Source organism: Vespa mandarinia, chromosome 7 (genome assembly GCF_050613455.1).
Source record: "Vespa mandarinia isolate Hongniang chromosome 7, ASM5061345v1, whole genome shotgun sequence".
NCBI classification, from domain to species: Eukaryota; Metazoa; Arthropoda; class Insecta; order Hymenoptera; family Vespidae; genus Vespa; species Vespa mandarinia.
The window spans coordinates 4,776,631-4,800,444 of NC_140816.1; the positions used below are offsets into that span (position 1 = coordinate 4,776,631).

General features: G+C 32.2%; 2 protein-coding genes across 2 annotated transcripts in view; both read right to left on the reverse strand.

Moving 5' to 3' along the window:
• The window catches only part of LOC118440523 (solute carrier organic anion transporter family member 2A1), a 120,738-nt gene extending 98,126 nt beyond the window's left edge, over positions 1 to 22,612 (reverse strand). Inside the window, exons 1-2 of the mRNA XM_035863682.2 lie at positions 22,522 to 22,612; positions 4,918 to 4,964 (exon numbers count right to left, since the gene is read on the reverse strand). The gene's annotated coding sequence lies outside the window, so the exon portion shown is untranslated. The remainder of the gene's footprint in view (positions 1 to 4,917; positions 4,965 to 22,521) is intronic.
• Positions 327 to 22,616, reverse strand: wdp (Leucine rich repeat protein windpipe). Its single transcript, XM_085658375.1, has 3 exons — positions 22,522 to 22,616; positions 4,918 to 4,964; positions 327 to 2,830 (listed from the first exon to the last, which is right to left on the reverse strand). The coding sequence occupies exon 3, from the start codon at positions 2,811 to 2,813 to the stop codon at positions 744 to 746; it is 2,070 nt and encodes a 689-aa protein (XP_085514501.1). The 5' UTR covers positions 2,814 to 2,830; positions 4,918 to 4,964; positions 22,522 to 22,616; the 3' UTR covers positions 327 to 743.
• Positions 22,617 to 23,814: the final 1,198 nt, after the last annotated feature.

Below are 23,814 nucleotides of genomic sequence, written 5' to 3' on the forward strand. Positions count from 1 at the left end.
AATTATTATGGCAGGCTTGGAATGTACCCTCTTGACGAAAAATACGCAAGGTAAGAGCTAAAACAATGATTTCGTATGTGTCATCCCTAGTTCTAAATTCTCTCGCACTTCATCTCGAAAAGGATTTCTCAGGATACTTCGAATAGGATCTAAGATCTGTGAATGAGACTGACTGACTAGTGTACTAGTACAACTAGAACTTCTTCACAAATCTCGTATACGACAGATACGTCTGGTTTTTTCGTTTCTTTTTTCTTTTCGCTTTCTTTTTCTTTTCCTTTTCGTTCTTTTGTCTCTTCTTTTTTTGTTTTGTGTGTGTGTGTGTGTGTGTGTGCGTTTTTTTTTTCGTTGCAATTTATCCATATCTATGTCGAAGAAGAGAACGAACAAAAAGAAAATAAAAAAAAAAAAAGAAAAGAAAAAGATATGTACAAGTCCTATTAGTTCGTGCTCACTCTTCGTGTCCTCGTCGTGTCGTAAAATTGAAAATAGTCCCGCTAGAACAAATATTCGAGTAATATATGTTCGGAACATCTTATAATACGTCAACAAATTTTCGATATCTCGTCGTATTTCAAAAATGGCCCTGACACGTAGGACCTAGGAACCAACCAATCGCATTGTCCGCATACACTTCCTTGAGTCACTTGACGTTTCTCAGTATTCATTCTTTTTTCCATTTCTTTACGTAATTAGTCTGATCCTTCGTTAAGTGACACGATTCAATAATCTGGAAGGTCGTTTCACGGTGTCTTGACTAGATTATCACCAACGGACGTTCGCGTTATGAGTATAGGCGTTTTCGGGACGCTATCTGGATTCTCTTGAAGAGTAATTTTTACTCTCTGAGCTCCAGGACTCAAGGGTGGACCATTTGTTTCTGAAAGACGCGGACTGGTCGTTCTTGCTGATTCAACGGGACTCGTCCTCGCTGAAAATGATTCATCTTTTGAGGATATCGAATCCTGCAAGGCCTCTTGAATAGGCTTCGTTTCTTCCAGTGTACCCAATACCTTTCTTGGAGGTTTCACGGGATCCGTATTATCTGTTTGATCCTGATGACCATTTTGACCTCTTATTCTCTCCTGAGACCCCATAGATTCTTTTGTGTCTTCGTGTTCGATCGTACTATCGACCAATGGCACATTTTCCGGATTACCGTTCGATGCTATTTTCGGTTGCACTTGATTACCCGTATCTAAAAGAGACTTCTGCATATCCTTCATCTCGGTACCGTTCTCAACGTCACCTCGTTTCCTTTTCTTCCTACAAAAGTCGCCCTTGTAAGCTGCGAATCCTATCAAAGCCGCAAGAATGATCAACAAAGCAGCCAAGACAACGTAAGAACCCATTCCCTTTTTAGATTGTCTAGCTGGTGACACCTCCGCTAATTCATCGTTTCTACTAGAAACTTCGGCTGGTCCGGCTGGTTCGGCACGGATCGTACCTAATTTCGACATGTCATCGGCTTCGTTAACTTCTACCAATTCTGGACCAATTGTTGAAGAAGAGGCAATTGGAATGGTCGCAGTTGTTGCTTTCGTTATCAACTTTGTAACGGGCATCTCTTCAGTTTCATGGAAAGTTTTCGCTGGTGATGCATCTATGAATTCTTCTTCTTCGAGACTAGGCTCTTCCTTCTTTTCGGTAGCAGCTGATCCGGTAAATACACCAAAGATCATATCGATAATGCTTTCGGTAGAAGTAGTTTTCGCCGGCGTATAAATCAATTTTTCATCGGTTTCCTCATCATTGTGAGACAGTATATCAAAACCAGAACCATCTAAACCAGAACCTTCATCTCCCGATCCTTCAATGGGATAAAATAAACTATCCTTTACTGGCTTTTTCAATGACATTTCAGTAGTAAACTTTTGTTTCTGTTCCTCGGAATCAAAGAACAACTCGTCGGATTCCTTCATAAATTTTTCAACAGACGATTCGGTTGATACTATTGGATATAAAGTTTCATTAATAATGGGACTAATTTCTGTTGTTACCATAGATGCAGTCGTTGATGGTTCCACGCTGGACAATTGTTTTATCTCTGGAACTGGGGTCTCGACCTCTTGAACTGGTGTTTCTTCGGAACTTTCCACAATGTCTTGAAACTCGTCATCGGCATCCATCTCGTCAAAAACATCACCAGAACCCCCGTCTCCTGATCCTTGGTATGGCTGATCACCTAACATCTCTTTATCATCCTGCTCCTCTTTGCAAATCCTCTGTGTTTCCAATTTTAAAAGCGATGAACCTTTCCAACTATTCGGACCAACGCAAATGATCTTCTTCGACAACTTGACACCTCTCGATATCAATAAGTTTCTTGCGAGTAAAGTTGCGCAATTACATTGAAGCGGATTCCCATGAATATCCAAATGTTTCAGATTCTTCAAACGTAACAATACAACTGGGAATTGAGCGATATTATTCTTTCGAAGATTTAAACTACGTAATTCGTGTAATCCCTCTAACGATGACAAGTTCAGGTGTTCCAATCTATTGTTCGATAAGTCGAGACTCTTCAAGTTGGCCAACATTCGAAAAGTATCAGGTTTTATTCTTTTCAAATCGCCATCAGACAAATCCAAATGTTTGAGATTGGTCAAATTCTTAAAAATCTCCGGATCCAAGGTGCCGTCGATCTTTGTTACTTTCAACGATTCCAATTGAAAGGCATCGATGTATTTGACGTCTTCTAATTTTTGACATTGCGCCTCCGTTTCGTTCTCCAAGTAGCACAGACAATTCGTCAAGCTCGAACTATGTAGAATAACGAGGAGGAACGAGATGAAGCTCCCTACTGTCTTCATTTTTTTGTCTGATCTATCTGCAACGAAGAAGAAATCTTCGATTACGTTCGTTTTTGGAACAGTCTTTCAAAATTACATATCGATCGTTACATACAATCAAAAACAATTGCAATGCATATAATAAGATTTTAACGTTTATATGAGCTTATGAGAAAGATGATTGATTGAATATGTAATTAACTCATCGTCAAAAAGCGTAATCGTATATCATTGATAAGTTATATGAACATGATGATCTTTGTGATTCCTATCAGTGCCATGATTATCGTTGCCTGGGTGATTGTCAATATAGGTTTTGCGATAAGAGGTAATTCACTTTCATTATAACGGGACGAGAAAGTAATGCTAAGAAATTGTAGGAACGAATTATAAAGAAAGTAAAAAAAAAAAAAAAAAAAAAAAAAGGAACAGAAAAGAAAAGAAATCCAAATTTGATTCATGATCGATCTTGATATTCTATCAACGAATCTCCCTTTAATCGACGAAATATCTTTTTAAGCGATGCAAAGTATCATCATTATGTCTTATTACACCTCGTGTTAAACATTTTCGTGTAGTCATCGTCGCTGAACGAGAAGAAGAAAAAAAAAAAGAGAAAAAAAAAAGACTGCTTTTAGATTCGACTTGCCAGTTAAGTGCGAATCATCCTACCATACATTCCGTATATAAATGGAGCAATTTAAAAATGCAGAAGTAATATGGAAAAAAAAAAAAGGTGAGATGTAAACGGAAGCTGGAGTGAAAAAAAGAAGGAAGAAAGTATGAAAATAAAACAGAGAAAGAGAGAGAGAGAAAGAGAGAGAGAGAGAGAGAGAGAGAGAGAGAGAGTGAGTGAAATCGAGGAAGGAAGAGAAGATACAAAGTATTATTTGCATCTTTTTTACATACTGTTCTCGTCCGGTCAGTGACGTCATACCGGTGATTCCCATGCAACGCATTACGAGGATATTTCGAAAAAAGACATCGCTTCACGCACGAGGAAACACGATCGTTGAACTCTCCCGATCGATCGCGCGATCCTATCGATCGTGAAATTTCCAGCAACTTTGTACATAGGCGTATATGTATCGTAAAACAGTCATATTCAATTTGAACGTTATCGAAGTTTTAGAATTCTTTGCAAATGTTCATCATTATTCGAACGATATAATAGAAATTCATAATTACTTTAAGCAACGAATATTGCACAATGAATTATGGAAAAACCAAACGACCATGAAATTTATTATATTTTTTTTTTTCTTTTTTTTTTTTTTTTTTTTTTTTTTTTATAAAAAATATACATATTATATATTCAAGGACTAAAAACAAATGGAATATTTTTTTTTTTATATCGTGAGACTGTTTCAAGATCGTCGTAACTTTTCTTAAATTCTTGACTTCGAATCTAATAGAATAAATCGAAAAGCTCGCAAAAGAGATAATGAAATTCTCGTGCCTACGTGCAAGTAGGTAGATAAGACGGACATAGGCATACGTGATATCACGTGTCTACGAAAAGTATTACTTAATCTCGTCGAGCCGAGCGTGTCCGTTCGATTAACGAGCTTTTCTCACCGTCCTTCGTTTTACCCACGTTCGAAGGCCTCGATTGCGTGCTCGCGTGCGCATATACGTATGCAGTCGTAATACACGGGAACCGTATGTACCCGTACTGTCTATTTCTACGGTTAATTTGCAAACAGACGCGTTGTTTAATAGAACTTAAGTAGGTACGAGCTACGACGCAAAGCAGTCGTAGCATTTTGCGAGAACGTGTAGGCGTTGGCAGGTCATGGCCAATAGCTTTGAGATTTCAATGCACAGCTCTGATATACGTAGGAGCATCAACCGGGAAGGATTTACTAATATTAATAAAAAAAAAAATTGTCCTCTGAGTAACATAATGAATAAGAGAAGAAAAAGAAAAAGAAAAAGAAAAAAAAAGGAAAAAAAAAAGATATATATATATATATATATATATATAGGAAAGAAGATCATTTTCATATATCGTTTCGACTACGACGACAACGACGACGACAAAAATACAGGACGAAAATTTATAAGGGGGCGGGGGGGAGGGGGGAGGAAAAGAAAAGAAAAAAAAAGCCTGTAGGATACTTACGACTTATTTACTCAGACGTCACATCAACAGCATCGCATCGAAAGCATCTGCAATAAATAAAGATATATCTTCGTTAAAAGTTTATTCTCGATAAAGCTTCATACATTGAGAAGTCGTCAATGTTTAAAGCAAAAAATTCACGAGACGTGATCCACGTGTTATAGAGAAGGATCTCAAGAGATCTTAAGCGAGCGATCAGACACGCTCGGCGGACGTGGTACTTTGTAAGAAAATAAATCGTAAGATCCCGACTCCAGATACCAAGACGTTTTTATGAAAGTTTCTTTACTTCAGAATCACGCCAATAATTTTCGTTACCTTCTTCTTAACTTCTCTTAGAGTACTACTTTTTCATTGGAAAGCCCAGCAAAGAGGATCATTATGATCTACGTCATATCAAGGTTGAAGCCTCGAAAGTAGCCACTTCGAGTCTTTAATCAAGGAACAATTTTCGGTATGTCTCCCCTTCCTCCTCCCCCCCCACCTCACACACTCCCCTTCCTCGCACGCCCTCACCCTCATTATATTGTATATTTTAAAAAATTCCATAGACCAACAAGAAAGTGTAATGTCCTTTCTTTCTTTCTCTCTCTCTCTCTCTCTCTCTCTCTCTCTAACATTCCATCGACGATTACGAGCCATTTTTTTTAATCTTTCAATTTATAGAATCTCGCAATATAGAAGAGAGCAACGTTACTTGCAAGTTCGGTATCGTGAAGTTAAATGAAGAATGAAAAAAAAAAAAGAAAAAAAAAAAGAAAATAATAAAAAATAAAAATAAAAATTGGCATAGAAAAAAATAATGCGCATTTAAAACTCAACTCAACGCAACCATTACGATTATTTACTAAAAGTCTTAAGTAAATGTTTGACGAAGTTCCATTAAAGCAAAGCGTCTCTGGAATTCTTGGCAATACCATTTGTAGAATCTAATCGTTGCCTAGTCATCGTCTAAACGTGCAATCACCAATCTCTAACTAACTTTTACTAGGCCAGGTCGAACACATTACGTGCGACGAGGTAACTCATTTTTTTTCTTTCGTCTTCTTTTTTCTTTTCCTTCGTTTCTTTTTTTTTTTTTTTTTTTTTTTTTTTTTTTATATCTTTCTTCTTGCTTTTACCTCACGGTACAGGCTACAGCATATCTCATCTTTCACGAACAAGCCACATCAAAATGTCCTTCGTTCTCTTACATACATATATACTTATATAGTTATGTATGTTCACGATCTATGTTGCTAACGTACATATGTATAGGTATGTATAGATATACCTATCGTATGTTCTGTCTTTCTGAGTCTGAGGGGCAACGTACCCGATATTATCACGCTAACGCACACCTTCCTAACGCTTTATCCCACTTCGATATTCAATTGATTTTTTACTATCAAAATGTCCATTTAATTTCTAACAAAAAGAGAACTTCTTTATCCAATACCGATTGAATCTAATTGTTAGTCAGAAAAAAAAAAAAAGAAAGAAAAGAAACAAAGGATCTATATAATCTGTTATCAATATTATCAAACGAATGAATAGAATGAATGAGAATGTGAACGAAAATGATTTAAAGTCGTAATGAGCATGACGAGAAGAAGGAACGTGTACGGCCGCTTTGGACTCGTTTTTTGCTTGTTCTCTGCTTAACGGTATCCAACACGGCCTCGTGGTCCAGTTCGTCGCACGTTACGGAAGAGTCGGCAATTCCAGAAATCATTCCGGGAGGTCGTATACCTTCCTGGAGTCTGGACAAGGAAGTTGAAAGTGACCTCGTCGAATACATACAAAAAAATCTCATTAATACGTTAAAATCGAATGATCGATCAATGACTTCGCACGATAAGTGTGATATCGTTTTTTCTTTTTTTTTTTTTCTATATCTATTTTGTTCATTCTTATTTGCAAATAAAATTTGTTATTTCATTGCGAAAAAAAGAAAAAGAAAAAAAAGAAATAATATGACAAAGGTTACATTACATTTGAAAATCTTATTTTCAGATTCTTTAAAAATGTCTGATTTATCTTTACAATGTAAACAAATTTGTCGTAAAATTATATTATTATTAATTTGAGAATATTAACGAGATTATTATTTGTTAAAAGTTAACTTGTGTTTAATATTGACATTTAAAAATGTATTAAACGCATATATTATAATTTCGTTAAAATTTTATTTTCAGGTTATTTTAGGATCGATCTTTTGTAATATTTTTAAAGAATATCGTCAAAAAATTTTTGTAAAGGTGAATACACGTATCATGAATAATGATGAATAATGATCGAGCGAAGAAAATGATCGAATTCAAAATGGTTTCATATAAATAATTTTTTCTTTTTTTTTTTTTTTTTCTTTTTTTTTAAATAAAATTAACGAATTATCAAATATAGTAAGAATTACGTAATACTCTATGTAGAAAATAAAATTTCGGTAGTCAAACGTTCCCATTTATCTCTTCTTAACAAAAAGACATCGTTGTGTCCAGTGTCAAGCGTAGATATTTAAACGATTCAGGTTAGCTGACAATGCGATTATTCTTGCAAAGTCGTCGAAAAGACATCGAAGTCAGTAAATCGTCATTCATGGTGATCGTCGTACACAGTGGCTCGTTTCTCTTGCTTTCGCAAATCCACGCGTTGATCCAAACGATTAACACTTTTCATCGCTTCGAAAATGAAAAAGAAAAAGAAAAAGAAAAAAATTGTAAGAATATAATCGGTCTCTCTCTCTCTCTCTCTCTCTCTTTCTTTAACTTTCCAACTAATGATTGATCATAATCTCGACCATAATCGCATGAATTACATCACGAAATTTCTTTATAATTGCTGACTTTCAAAATGAAAATTCCAACTATGAATGAATGAAATAAGATCTCCGTTATTGTAAAATATGAAAAAGCAAAAAAAAAAAAGCAGAAAGAAGGAAAGAAAATAATAAAAAAAAAAAAAAAAAAAGAAAAACAAAAAAAAAGCAACAAAAAGAATTGATCTTATTTGAAAGATTTGAAATTTAATTTCATAATCAAGATCAAGATTTCGTCTGTAACAAAATCATTAGCAACGAAAGAAATCTCATTAATCGTCCGAAGAAACATAATAAAAATCGAAAAGAACTCCTCTTTGCGAATTGCGTTAGAAAACGAGAAGATCGCGTGAGGATCATGGGATTTATCGCAAAAAAATGAGAAAATACCGTGCTAAGTTGCAGACTGAAGACGATATCTCGGATACATAGTAGGTAAATGGAAAGTAGAAGGAGATGAAGGAGAAAAAGGAGGAAGAGGAGGAGGGGAAAGAATGTAGGAAAGTCATTTAAAAGAACTCAAGGAACGAAAAAGGAAAGCTCGAAGAGAAGGCGAGAGCTGATGTATCTAACTAGCTGGACTGAGAGAAGAGAAGAGAAGAGAAGAGAAGAGAAGAGAAGAGAAGAGAAGAGAAGAGAAGAGAAGAGAAGAGAAGAGAAGAGAAGAGAATAGAAAAGAGAATAGAAAAGGAGAAGAGAAGGAAAAGGGTGAGGAAAAGGGGAAGGGAGAAGCGAATAGACCACACAAGAAGGCCAGAGAGCTTGGCTCGTGTCCTCAATATATACACACACATACACACACACATAGATATATACATATATCGAGAGATATCGATATCGCTCGGTCGTGCGAAACGATTAGCAAAGCGTAACGCACCAGAAATCGAGCGGAAGCCACGAGTATCAACGGGCTTGAGCTGATCGAGCCAAAAAAATGGCGAATAACGTTCTTAAATAAAGCTTCTCCCTTTTTCTTTCTTTTCAATTTCTCCATTCGTTTATCCATTTATCTATCTTATCTATCTTTCCATCTATCTATCTATCTATCTATCTATCTATCTATCTATCTAGTTAGCTACCGAGCTATCTATCAATCTCTATCCCTTTCTATTTTACAGAGAACGGTTTTTCGAGCTTGATGCACCGTCAGCTCGCATCTAATCCAGGAAGCGAAAGACACAGTATACGTGTACAAGGGAAACACCGATGACCGGTTGTGCAAGTTCCTTTAAGAGAGAAAAGAAGAAAAAAGAAAGAAAAAGGAAAAGAAACAGAAAGAACAAGGAAAGAGAAAAAAAAAATAAAGAAGAAAAAAAAAGAAAAAGAAAGAAAACGTCACTCTTTCGCAAATCTCCTGTCTCTTTGACCTCATTTATTAGCCCCTTATCGTTGCTTTTTTTCATTTTCATTTTTATCTTACAATGGCACGATTTGTATGGATGAATTCCCTTCGTTCGAGTATTTTATTCTGATAATAATTACTGTGTATCCCTATGGTAACCGATAAATACGTCTAAAATAAATACATCAAATTTTGATTATGTCGGAATAAATATGTTATAAATACAATAAACATAACTTTATCAAGATAATGTTTAAAACACATACATTATCAACTTTGATATTTAAAATCTAACAGCTGATATCTGATCTTACGTTACTTTAATAATATTATAAATGTTTTGTTGCTATAAAAAAAAAAAATAAAATAAAAAAATATAAAAAAAAATGAAAAAAAATAAAAAAGAAAACTTAAAAAAAAATGAAAAAAAATAAAAAAAAAATTAAAAAAAATTAAAAAAAATTAAAAAAAAATTAAAAAAAATAAAAAAAAATAAAAACCAATGATTCTGACTTATATTCTTTTACCCGGTGACTAAAGGTATTATATACTTGCAATAAAATTTCCTTTTTCGATATATATACTCATTTAATGTTTTTATAAAATATAAATATTTATTTTTTTTTTTTTATTTTTGTCCCGCCTATGATAATATACATATTTTATAGTTTGTATCATATAGACCTTGTAGTCCCAATAATCGCAAGAAGTTATCAAGTAACACGATCAAAAGAAATAAATAAGTTGACAATAGTCAAAGTGCAAGGTTAATAAACCAGATGTGCTTTTATAACATCGGCCAAAGAACAAACACTCTTATAAGTGGGTATAAACCCATGAGGCGATCGATGCTCCTAAAATAATTCCTATTGGCAACCAATGGAAGCAATTACGATCGATATCTTCGATACAACATCGTACGATATCGTTCGATCTATCGATCGTTTCGTTTTGATCGTACATTTACGACAAATAATAGTATCTATATCGGAAATCATTAAACATGATTCGAAAGATTCACGAGATGCTGTATCGCTGTTCGCGGCAAGAGTAATTAGCGGAGATCGCATTCGATGATTATGGGTATAATGACTCGTTCAGAGATACATTAGAAACGAATCATCCGACAAAATCGTTAACCGATGACTAGTGCATGAGTCTAATCTGATTCCTTTCAGTTGAATCGAAACTTGCATACGGAGCTTCGTCGATTCGATCTAAAAATAGTTAACTATCGTAATGTTCTTTTAATGATTTTTATTATTTCTTATCGCATCGCGTGGCTTCAAACTATTACCTCTTTGATTCAGTTAGTATCTATATATTTTTTTATTATAACACGTATACTTTAAATTATATAAATTCCACTTGGTATACGAAATTAACGAGCAAATTAATTTAACAAACGATTATATTAAATTAAAGATAATCAGACGGATTTAATCTTGATTCAAAAAAAAAAAAAGAAAAAAAAAGAAAAAAAAAGAAAAGAAGAAAAAAAGAAGAAACAAATAAGAAAGTGTATTCGATATTACAAATTTATAAAAATATCTTACAATTTCCAAATTGGTATAACACTTTTGAGAATCGATATGGATCACCCAACTTAATTTGCAAAGGCACAAAAGAAACTTTCGAATAGAGTCCTCGGTTCTTTCTTAAATACAAGAAGCATCTCGTTATCCTTCGCTGTCGAAACAGCTCGCTCAATCTTGAAACAAATCGTACGTTCATTCGATTCTCCATGCAATGACGACCAGTTATCCTTCGTTCTTAACATACTCGAGAAATAGCCGGAGTGCTTGCTCGATAGGTAATTTGCAAATTTGCCTCTTAACGCGGGCAACACACGTGTCTATTCGATTTACTATTGCATATTTCAAACACTTTTTCAGCCTCTCTCTCTCTCTCTCTTTCTCTCTCTCTTTCTCTCCATTTTCCTCTTTTTTATCTAATTATAATAAAAATTTATATCGTCATGTAATACTCATACAAGTATATGTATTACATACCTTTACATTTATAGTGTTACACGTATAATGAAAAATGTCGATTAATATTAATCATCGTCTCCTGACTCTGATTTTTTTTTCTTTTTTTTTTTTTGTTTTTTTTTCCTTACATAGACATTAGTACAATATGAATGGAACGTGAGGATAAATTATTCAAGAAACTCTACATTCTTATACACGGAACGAAAAGCAAGTTCCAAAGAAACCTATGCATATTCGAAATTTCAATGGCGCCTCTCTTAACATTCTTCAACATCGAATCGCCCCAACGATTGCGAAGGTTATCAAGATTACATCGAGAGATTCAATCGATATCCGTTTTCTAAAATACAACGATGGTTTCCCTTGGTGATGGTTTCCTCATTGTATACACTTGTGCATATGTGAAAAAAAAAAAGAAAAAAAAGAAAAAAAAAATATATCTTTGCTACAAATAAATGGCAAATATATTTAGAACAAAATAAACTTCCTAAGTATATGGGAGATGCATAAATAATATATTTCAAGTTGATTCAAATAATATAGAAATTATTACGTAAAAAATTAATTTTCAATTGATCATATCTAATGATCACGAAAAGGACCGTATAATAATTTAATTATATATAATTTTATTCATCTTTAAGAACGAGTATAATTTGCATTAACTTTCGTCGATTTCTATGCACATTTTTAATAAGATATAATAGAGACTCATTTATCTTATATTTTATATATATATATATATATATATATATATATTTTATTGCAATCAACAGAAGAATTGATGACCTTTTATTGCAGCTGTAACGAAAAAAAATTTATAAAAATATTCACCTTGGATCTTTTTATATCGCTGTTACAATCAAAAGTCGATCCTTTTTTTTTTCTTTTTTTTTTTTTTTTTTTTTTTATTTTAATATATCCATCATTTAATTGAAATTCAGATAAGAGAGTTCGTATATTTAAAATGGCTCACTGTATATAATAGAAAACACGATGGACTTTCACGATGTGTGTCGTGAGAAAGGTGATATAAGAAATACGCGAGCCTTTCAAGCAATAGTCTTTAAAGCTTATTCGACTTTCATCTTTGCTTCGAGGAGGAAGAGTTACTCGAACCGGATTTGGAAGCTTCACATACTTTTCGAGAGTCAGTTTCCCGTTTATTAAAATTAACGAGCTATTTTCTGATGAACTTTCACGATACGCTTGTCACCATCGATTTCCCGGAATTCTCTGAGAATGTCTTTTGATCTCTACAAAAAAAAAAAAAAAAAAAAAAATAATAGATAAATAAGAAAACAAACAAAAGGAAAAAAATGCTTAAGATTTATGAAGGTATCACAAGAAAATGAGCAAACCTCTGTAACGCTCGTTAGCTTTGTTCTTGATCCTTTACAGAAGAAAGTTAATGATAACTACTGGCAATAGATTTTCCTCATAAGGTGGCAAAGATCGTGAACATTGATTTCAACGTGAATAAATCTAGAACAAACGGTTCCTTTCTTTCTCTCTCTCTCTCTCTCTCTCTCTCTCTTTTTATTTGTATTTCTCCCTCTTAATTATACCAGGACAGTTCAGATACGATAAGAATTATTTCGTCAAACATTTTCAACAATATATTATCCATTATTCGAAACTAAGTTTCTAAATACATTAAAATCAATTCATTGGCAGAACTCAGTCGATCTGATAAATCTATAACTATTAAAAAAAAAAAAAAAAAAAAAAAAAAGATTAGAATTATTAACATTAACTATAATAATTCTAGGACTAATGGCATAAAAACTTATTTCTCAAATTTCACTTTCAACCATCTTATTATTTAAATCGTATACAATACTTCTTAAGGAAATGCTTCACAAAAAGTTTTTACTAAGACGTCAATTAAATCGACAAAATCATTGAACAGACTTTCTACATTCGACCAAGGGAAAAAAATATATATGGCTATGAAGAAATTAACGAAAGGTATCGTTATCTCGCAAATATCCAAGGTACCGCCTTTTGAAATCGTTCAAGTGGCCAAGGTTCTTGATTTTCGCGAGACACAGAGGCAACGTACGCGTTGCGTAAGCCATAGCATTGCCATGTTACGTCATAATTTCTCCAGTGTAACCCGAGGACCTCCACGATGTAACGATTCGTTCTCTTTTACACACATACATACATACATACATACATACATACATACATACATACATGCATACACACATACACATATACACACACACATATGAACTGGATAAATATCATGTATTCACAGCCTTGTTTATGTATAATAAGATACAATAAATAATAGTATACATGTGAGTATACTTGTTTTCTTTTTCTTCTTTTTTTTTTTTTTTTGTTTTTCCACACATTCACTTTTTTTTCCATTGTTTCTATAATAATAACTGTATCATTACGTAATCGTAACTATACAGTTATTACATATTACATACTATTACATAGAAATATAATTTAAAATTGTACATTCAAAAAAAAAACATATATATATATATATATACACATAAGATTACGAACGCGTCGATTGAGAATCGTCAATAAATATCGCACGAATTAAATATACTATACAATTTTTTTTTTTCTTTTTCTTTTTTTTTTTTTTTTTTTTTATAACTATTAAAATTATATTATCATCAACGAACACTTTGTAAACTATTAAAGAGATATTTATTAATTTTGTTATTTGATAATTTTTTAACGAATTAAAAAAAAAATGAAATGTGATATATGAAACGAATGAATAATAATGATAAATCGACTTGATTACGTGCAAAGAAAAAGAATGAAGAAACAATTTTAAAAATTTATCTCGGACGTTATTAATAAGAAAAAGAAAAAGAAAAAGAAAAAAGAAAAAAAAAGGAAAAAGAATTAATTATCTGACATAAAAAATTATTTTAAAATTACCGCTGACTCATAATGACTCGTGAAAAAGGAAAAAAAAGAAAAGAAGAAAAAAAGGAACGAAAAAATACCATCACTCGATATTATTGCTTTTCACTGTACTTATATGTATATATATATATATCTGTGTAGTAACTATATGTAATGTACGATACATAACATATATACGTGGACGTCGGCGAAGAGAGAAGGACGAAAAAGAGAGAAGATAAAATATATACGAGGAGGTCATAGGTCATCTCTGACCGTCTCTTAGGCATCAGCATTGCTAATGTTGTAGCCAGTGACGTCCTTCTTTGCTCGGGCACCCGACTATACTAAAAATCGTCCCTAATCGTCTTCTCTATCTCTATCTCTATCTTTATCTCTATCTTTCTCTCTCTCTCTCTCTCTCTCTCTCTCACACACACATACACACACGCATGTATCAACTCGCTTGTACCTTCTTTCTCGAAGCACCTCACCCTCGCTCATTCCTCTCTGTCACCGCAAAAGGCACGCGACCTTTCCTAGTAATACCTATACAGGGCGTAAGATACACGAGGGTGAACCAAGAGGTTAAACAGTTATCTCTAAACGTACGATTTACATAATTGCATTAATCGAAACAAACAGATCATTTATATCTGATACCTGTACGCTATAATCATTCTTAAAATTAAAAAGGGAAAAGAAAAATCAAAAAAATTTATTACAAATCGTCCGTATCTTCACGATTTATCCAAATCGAAAATAATACGATAATGTAAAATAATTATTATTTAAAGAAAAAAATGTAAATATTAAAAAAATAAAAAAAAAAAAAAAAAGAAAACAGAAGAAAAACAATATGATTCTAAAGTAGCATAAATAAACATATGGAGAATAATTCTACCTACCGTTATATGAACATTTTCACAAAAGTTTCATTTTCAAATCGGATATATTTCTATTCATGCTACTTAAACGAGGAAGAACGCATAATAATATTCTTGAAGTACATCGAAAATATACATTAATGTATATACACACATACGTATGTACATATAATACATACACAGTGTGACGTCAGAATCACATGTAGATAAAACAGCATTTGTTTAACGCTCGCACACGTTACGCTATCGCACATCGATGATAACAGCTAACGATAAAAAAAAAAAAAAGAAACAGAAAAAAAAATGGAAAGAAAAAGAAAAACTCAAGTCTGTTCGTAAGATCTTCAATGGAGGACACATGGTGAAAGAAAATAAATAAATAAAAGGAAGAAGTCGAGATCTTGATTTTTATACGAAACAAATATTGAGATAACATATCATGCTGTATTTTTTCTCTTTCGTCTTTTTTCCTCTACTTTGCTGTCCTTTTTTTTCTTTCTTTTTTTTTTTTTTTTTTTTTTGTTTGGCACGAGCTCGCTCTGGAAAGTTTTATTTGAAAAAATGAGAAGTTGATTATTATAGTCGAATGGAGTCGAGCGAATCAGAAGTTAAAAGAAAATCAATGATCGAGTTCGAACGTCGCTAAGGCACGAAGAGTCTCTACCTGAAGAAACGACTGAAAAGGTAATGGCCGGTTCGATGACGTTGCGTAGTCGTAAACACCTGGAAACTCGTTATCGTATCAATATAGGCGAGAATCGTATAGCAAGCATTTGAAATCTATGCGATTCCACTAGACGAATGGATCCAACAAATCGAACATACACGATCTCAGTAAATGTGATAACAAAACTAATAACAATGATTTCAATCGAAATGTAACTGTCAATATATACAGAACTTATAATATATTCACGTATAATATATGCAACTTGAAAGAAACAGGAAAAGTCGACTAATCGTCATAATAAATATGCATTGCCTATCTATAAAATATATATTTATGCTGATTCATATTAATGACAGATAATCTATCGATTATCAGTATTTATACTCTAATAAATTATATATTTTCTAATTTATCATTCTCTTCTTTTTTATCACATTATATTTTTGATATTAAATATATTATTTAATATTCATTAATATTAATGATATTAATTACGTATATATATATATATATATATATATATATATATATATATACGTATAATCTAATGACATGAGGATCGTAAAGGAAAAATACGATCAATTAATCATTATTATTGGATTATAATACTTTCAATATAAATTCACGCATACACAGTAGTTTTGTAAGACTGAATCGCAATGTGGATCGTTCCTTGACTTACGTGTGTATATAAAAAGACTCCACTGGTGAAACAACGCGTCATGGTGATCGTTGGTTTAACCGACTTAGGAATACGTAGTACGTTCACCGTAGCTACGATAACGTCGCTATGAGTATAATCAATGACGAACAATGAAGAAAAAAAAAAACAAAATAAATTATGAAGAAAGACTTTGAACTCACTTTGTAGATATACATACATACCTACAGCGATTTATAATCTTTCTCTTTCTAACCAGCTTAATAACCCTGCCTATCTGCCAGTCGAGTAACGATCGAAATTAATTAAGAACAAGTTAAACAAGCCTATCTGCCATCGTAACGCAAACTAGTCATGCTCTTGTGATAAGCTTCAAAGGAATGTCTTCTTTCTCTGCTTTCTCGTGATTTCTCTCTTTCTCTCTCTCTCTCTCTCTCTCTCTCTTTCTCTCTATCTACCTATCTACCTTTTTTATCATTTCTCAAAATTACACTAACTGTTACATATATAAATGCATATATATATGAACTATACCATTTAAATTCGCACATTCGTGTAACGAAAACACATTGATAATTCGTATGTTTCCTTTAAAAGCAAACGCTCTTACATTTCTTATCAAATTTCGCGGTAACATTTGACACGTCGAACGCTGAGCTAAACGCTTCAATAAATTGATACGTTCATTTAATATTCTCGATCATTTATTTTCCAATGAAAATATTTCTCTAGATATTGTCAATGAAAATTCGAAGGAGAAAAATTTCATTGAGAAATGATCATGATGGTGATAAATTTTAAACGAAATTTCGATAAAGAAATATTGGGAAATATTTTAAATGGAGTTTATACACTCTTTATGCTAATAATACTTATAAAAGTCAGCATGTAAATTGGCTCGTAAACAAAGTACTAAAGCAATGGACAATTTTTAACAAGGCACGTTAAATTGCGTATATTTCGGTACATAGTTGACATGCAATGTATAAAATATACCACAAAAATACTTCCGCATTCGTATTGAAATGAAAATAATGACGTCAATTTTTTACCTTATTGTTAGATAACTCAACATGCTTTTCAATTATTTTAGAAAAATTTAGTTCACTTGTTCGATGGCAACAACAAGTCTCTTTTTCCACGTTTTATATGCTAATTCTTGACAAAACACTTTTTATCTTATACTTTTTTATCTTGACATATTCGAAACACAATTTAGATCTTTAGTTATACCAAACAGTAATATCATTGTTTTATCGACCAGGAAAAAACAGATTACTATTATTATTATCATTAATACATAAAAAAAGAAAAGTTTCCATGCTAAATATATCCTACAATATACCAAACGTAAAAAGAAATTAAATATCATAAAATTATTACCTTTTATCGTTATTTATACTTCTGACATTTTAATAACTCGTGTAGGAACATAAATGATTAAGTACAAAATCAATAAAAAGAAAAAAAAAATATTTATATATATATATATATATATGTACATATATATATATATAAATTTTCAAATATTCAAAATATTTTAGTAAAAATGCAAATTAATTCAAAATATAATTTCACAAAATATGATATTTTTAAGAAATTTCATTGGAATATTATAAATCTTAATTTTGATCATTTTACGATAAAAATCTAAAAATATAAAGAAAGAGAGAAAGAGAGAAAGAGAGAAAGATCGATGTCTCTTTGGAAAGGGATCCTCAATTGATAGAAAGAGTTGAGTCGAGTCAGCGTCAGTTTGGAAAGACAAGAGGACAAGAGTAGAGTACGAACGAAGAGTAAGAGACAGTACAAAGAGAATGTTCCAAGTTATAATCGATTGGTCCCAATTCCGGCCAATTATTGTCCCATCACTGTCAACACCGGTTCTCTTATTGTCGGACGCTTTTTCTATGTTGGCAAGGCACACACTTGTTCACTCTCTCACGCATATATATATATATATATATATATATATATATATATATATATATATATACACACACACACATACATAATCAGATACGAGGACGGCCCATATGTCGAGCTCGATTCTTAAGCACTCAAGGTCGTAGCTTCCTTCTTCTCATCATCTTCCTCCTCCTCCTCCACCACCTCCACTTCTTCATTCTCCTTCTGCTTCTCTTTCTGCCTCTTCATCTCATCCTCGTCCACTTGAGAATTTCTTATACAAAGATTTCAAAGCCGAGGCACGCGCTCGGATTTAGCAAAGCTCCGAAACGATGGATTACCTGTCTCTTCGCGCGATTGGTTACGATTGCGTGAAAGAGACACCGAAAGAAGACCCGTTGCATACGAGAGAGATAGAGTGAAAGAAAAAGGAAAGTACGAATAAAAAAATGAGAGAGAGAGAGAGAGAAAGGAACTGACAGAGACAGAGAACTGACACGAGGCCACGCACCTAATCCCAAGCGAAAGATCTTGAGTCACGAGCTTTGAATGCTAGACAGACGCAACCTTCCTTTCGCTTAGGATCGAAGAAGAAGTTTATTTTACAAAAAAAAAAAAAAAAAAAAAAAAAAAAAGAAGACAAACGAATCTATCTCAATACTCCAAATATTGGCCGATTTTCAAATAAAAAATTAATACTATTTTTATAAAAATTTTTATCTTTATATCGTCTCTCAAAACTTGATTTCTTACAATCTTTCCGATATCAATCGTCTTTATTTTCTTTTTTTTTGTTTTTTTTTCTCTTTCGTATATTTTTTTCAAACAAAAATAGTTTCTTATTTCTATGATACAAAGGATATGTTAGTTTTGACATAAGATAAAAAAATAAAAGGATCTTTTTTTACCACTATACTGATATATTACATCGTGTGTAATAAATCGAAATTCGAAAGGCATTTTTATAGATACGAGTGTAAAAGTTCAATTGTAAAATAAAATTATTTTCTAAACGATGAATCATTAATTAAAATGGCATAAATGAATTTTATCGTAAAACTTTTGATCGTTCTTGTCGCCATGAACATCGCTAATTACAGAAAAAAAAAAGAAAAAAAAATCTATCGAAAGACAATATTTTCTTGTTTTTTCTTAAAAACGAGATTCGACATTTAAAAAAAAAAACAAAAAAAAAAACAAAAAAAAAACTAAAAGGAAAGCAATAAAATAATATCGTAAGAGATTCTCAATTTCGATTCGACATTCAAAATATTGAACGTTCGAAGTAGACTCGGTCTTCTCGATAGTTTTTACAAAATTTTTTGGTAAAGACAAACTTGCCATTGACGTCATCGAGAAGCAAACGAGTCATCGAGCGTAAAACTTTTTAAGTATTATTCAACGAGCAATAAAGTTGATTAAATGACTACATTCAATAATAATTCTTAGCAATACGAAATGACCTTAAAATAGTCTAATATCTGTTATTTTTATCGGAGTTACGTATACCGGACAATCGAATCAAGACGATAAGAAAAGTTCAAAGCTTATCTGTAAAACAAATTATATTATATTTATCTTTTTCATTTTTATTGTATTTTTTTTTTTTCACCATGTCTAATCAATATACAAAATATTACACGTGTATCATATTCAAATTTTGTTTTTTGTCATAATTTGAATTACCTTAGCATCTCATATTTATTCAGTTCTTTTTATATAATTCTCTTATTTATATGTGTTTACAACAAACGATTACAGTAGATATATAAAAAATTATAGTTAGCGTCGGACGTCATTGGAAAAATATAAGAATAGTAAATAAGTTAGTTTACGACGAACGTTAGTAGAAGGAGTCATATGAGAAATAACCGATGACGTAGTTAAGAATGGAGTGGGGATATTCATGAATGAAGCTTCAGGAGAAACGTCACACGAGACGTGAAACACTAAATTTTTTTCTCGTAATACAAGACATTCGTTCCGCGTATGTATGTAAAAGATAACAGATCGATCTACGTGGAAATAGAAACAATCATGTGTAGTCATTCGATTAGCTTAGTAATTGTCTTCTGTGAAAATACCTGTACTGAAAGCAACATTATATCCTTAAAAAAAAAAAACAAAAAAAAAGAATGAGAAAATTACAATGGAAAAATAAGGCAAAAGAATGTACACAGTTAATGATCAAATTTTAAAACGATATCATTTCGTAATTTTATCTACTTAAGCTTGTAACTTTATTATCTAAGAATTAATGTAAAATGTTTGAAGAAAACAAAAAAAAAAAAGAGTAATTGACTTTTAAATATATTCGGAAAATCTTTGATCTATTCTGTTTACTATTGTAAATATATAAAATAATTTTCTAACGAATCAATTTCTAACCTTTCACGTTGAACAATTAACTCTGTATATCTCCAACAGTTCCAAGTATACGATATGTATATATTTACAATAAAATAAGTTTATGAAAAAGAAACTTAAGCTAACTCATACACAGACGCATATACATACACACACACACACACACACATATATATATATATATATATACACTTAGTTAGACTACGATCCAGGTATAGATTTCCTTAGAACGATTAAACGAGACAGTCGTCGTCGGTCATAAGAACGGAGAAGCTAGATATACCACAGACTTCGTCTTCGTTTCGCTGGAAAGTATACAAACGAGATACATCGAGGTGTCTTTACGCAGCTGTCGATATCGAGAATCCAAAGACAGTAAAATGATAGCAAGGTGATACGATCGATAAATCGTTTCGGTGATCCTTGAGAATTTAGTTCAGAAAGAATTATTCTCTCATTTTGTCCTCTTCAAGTATCTATCTATTTTGTAAGAAGATTAAAACAAAAAGATGTAAATGGAATTGAATGAATGAATGAATGAATGAATGAATGAATGAACAAACGAACGATTCGAAGATTCTCGGATCGTGACAATGAACGCGTTGTAAATCGTATCTCTTCGAGCTTATACCTCCCGGTTAGACAATAGAATGAAACCATTCTGTGAGACTGAGAAAAAGTTAGAAAAGAAAAAGAAGAAAGTACGAATCTCGAGATAAGTCCTCTCTTCGAACGAAGCGATTTAAAATATAGAAACTAAGCAGAGAGAATCCCTATCGCACAGTGCTTCGTAACAAAGCGATCGCCACCCGCCGTTTTGACCCTGACTACTACCACACTGCCTCTTGCTATTTGATTTCCAGCATTTCATTCTAATTTTAGTCAAACCTTCTCCTCTCTTTATCTCTCTCTCTTTCTCTCTCTCTCTCTTTCTCTCTCTCTTTCTCCCTCTCTCTTTCTCTCTTTTATTTCTCTTTCGTCAGACCGAAACCGGAAAATTTGTGACTACGCGGAACCAAAATGAAATTCAAAGACGTTCCTAGTACATTAACGAAATGTAAATATACATTATCGTGAGTCTTCGAATGAACTTGGTATCCATATATAATTTAATATAAATTAACGAGAACCCATTTATAAATTTTATCGTGAATACCCATCGCTGATTCATTTTCGAAAATCTGTCTACTTAAGTAGTCTTTCTTTTTTTGTTTTCTTTTTTTTTCTTTTTTTTTTCTTTTTTTTTTTTTTTTTTATCGCAAGAGAATAAAAATGCCATGTATTCGTTTTTCTTTTACCTATGTATTCGTTTTTCTTTTTCTTTTTCTTTTCTTCTTCTTCTTCTTCTTCTTCTTTTCCTTCTTCCTCCTTTTTTTATTTTTCAATTCTAATTCAGAGCACAATCCGTTTGAGGAATTATATTTTTAACCTTTGCTCGCGTCCCGAACCTAATGAGCAACCTAATGAGTGTCTACAGTTTCGACGACAGAAAAGAGGAAACTTAAAATAATATTATAAAGTTAAAAAAAAAAAAGAAGAGTTTAAAAAGAAGAATATGATAATAAAACGATAATGTTCATTTAATTACTGATAACGAAAAAAAAAAAAAAACAAACAAACAAAAATGCAAATAACCGATCGTACACTGTCTTTGCCTCGTAGGAAAAAAAAAAGAATTATTTCACAAGAGAACGATTTCCTACGATGTTTATGCTGGGAAAAAAGAAAAAAGAAAAAGAAGAAAAAACGATCTATTTACCCGTGACGACTTCGTTACGACTTTTTTATTAGAAAATTTATATTTATATTTCTTTTATCAAAAGTAAACAAAAAAAACGAGAATTAATTAAACGTAAAAAGAAAAAAAAACCAAGAAATAAAAAAGTCAGAAAGAAAGAAAAAAATCAAATCAAATCAAATCAAATCGAATGTTTAAAACATTAGAAATAAATTAAAAAAAAAAAAAAGAAAAAAAAAGAAAGAGGAAGGAAGAAAAAGAAAAAAAGAAAAAAAAAAGAAAATTGCTAATTATCCTTATAACGAAGAATTTATCCTTTTAACAGACTTATATTGAGATTGAAATTGAACTTACCTCCAGGTGATCGAGATTCGATGAGAATAGATCCTTATTGGCTCAAGTTCACTTTATCCCGAATTTTCTTTCCACAGAAAAATAAATGAACACAATAGAAAATGTAGAATGAGGAGAAACAGAAGGAAGTAAAAGGGAAGAAGGAGAAGAAGAAGTGGAAGTGAAAGAAAACGAAGAAAAAGAAGAAATAGAAGAAATGACGGAAATAAAGTTCGAAGGGCAGGAAGGATCGTGTCGTAGGACCGATCACGAAGGTTCGCGCGAGACTGGCTGGAGCCGCGTTCTTCGATCAGATCGAAGCCACCGAAAGAGAGAAAGATACACGTTCTATCGTAGCCTGAGGCCAACTTAGGACTGTGGACTCTGACAGTACACCGCGAGTCCTCCTCTCGCTCTTTTTCTCGCTCCTCCTCCTCCTCCTCCTCCTCCTCCCCCTCCTCCTCCTCCACCACCTCCTCTTCTTTCCAACTGCTCGCTCGGTAACTCTCCTTCTCTTTCTCTCTCTCTCTCTCTCTCTCTCTCTCTCTCTCTCTTTCTCTCTCTTTTTATCTCTCTCTTTCTCTCTCTTTCTCTTTCTCTCTGTTTCTGTCTCTGTCTCTCACGCACACACACACTTTTTCTTTCTTTCTCTTTTACACCAACGAACCAGCCAACTCTCCTCGCCACGTCTCTCTGTCTCTAACTCCCCACTATGTCTACCATACCGTGGTACACCAAGCTTGGTAGCACCAAGAGATCGGGATAGGTGTACAAGATCGTTTCTACCGAACCAGAGAAACCATTCGCAATCGAGACACGCAGGATTCTCTCTTCGTTATTCTTCTTCCTTTTGTTATCAATCACACTAATTTTATGATATATGTATGTTTCTTTGATATTTCTAATGTTTCTATTCCTATCTATGAAATAGATACTAGTTTTGTTCTAATAATAACATTTAATAAATCGATCTAACAATTATTTTTAACATAATTCTTTAATTGACGAATATACATACGTGTATACATATCTACATATATATATATATATATATATAATGATAAAAAGTAATTGAAAAATAGTTAATCAAATTATAATCGTCGGTTACTCGATTTGATAATATTTCACAGTTAATTATTACTTCTTGATTGAAATATGATTTATTTCGATAATATTGTCTATGAAGAGCTAAAGATGATAAATGCGTAAGAAATGTATATTCAGATAAAGATTAAAACTTCCTAATAATTATAAGAACGATTATATTTAATTATGATAAATCGAATGGAATAAAATTTAACGAATATATTTAAC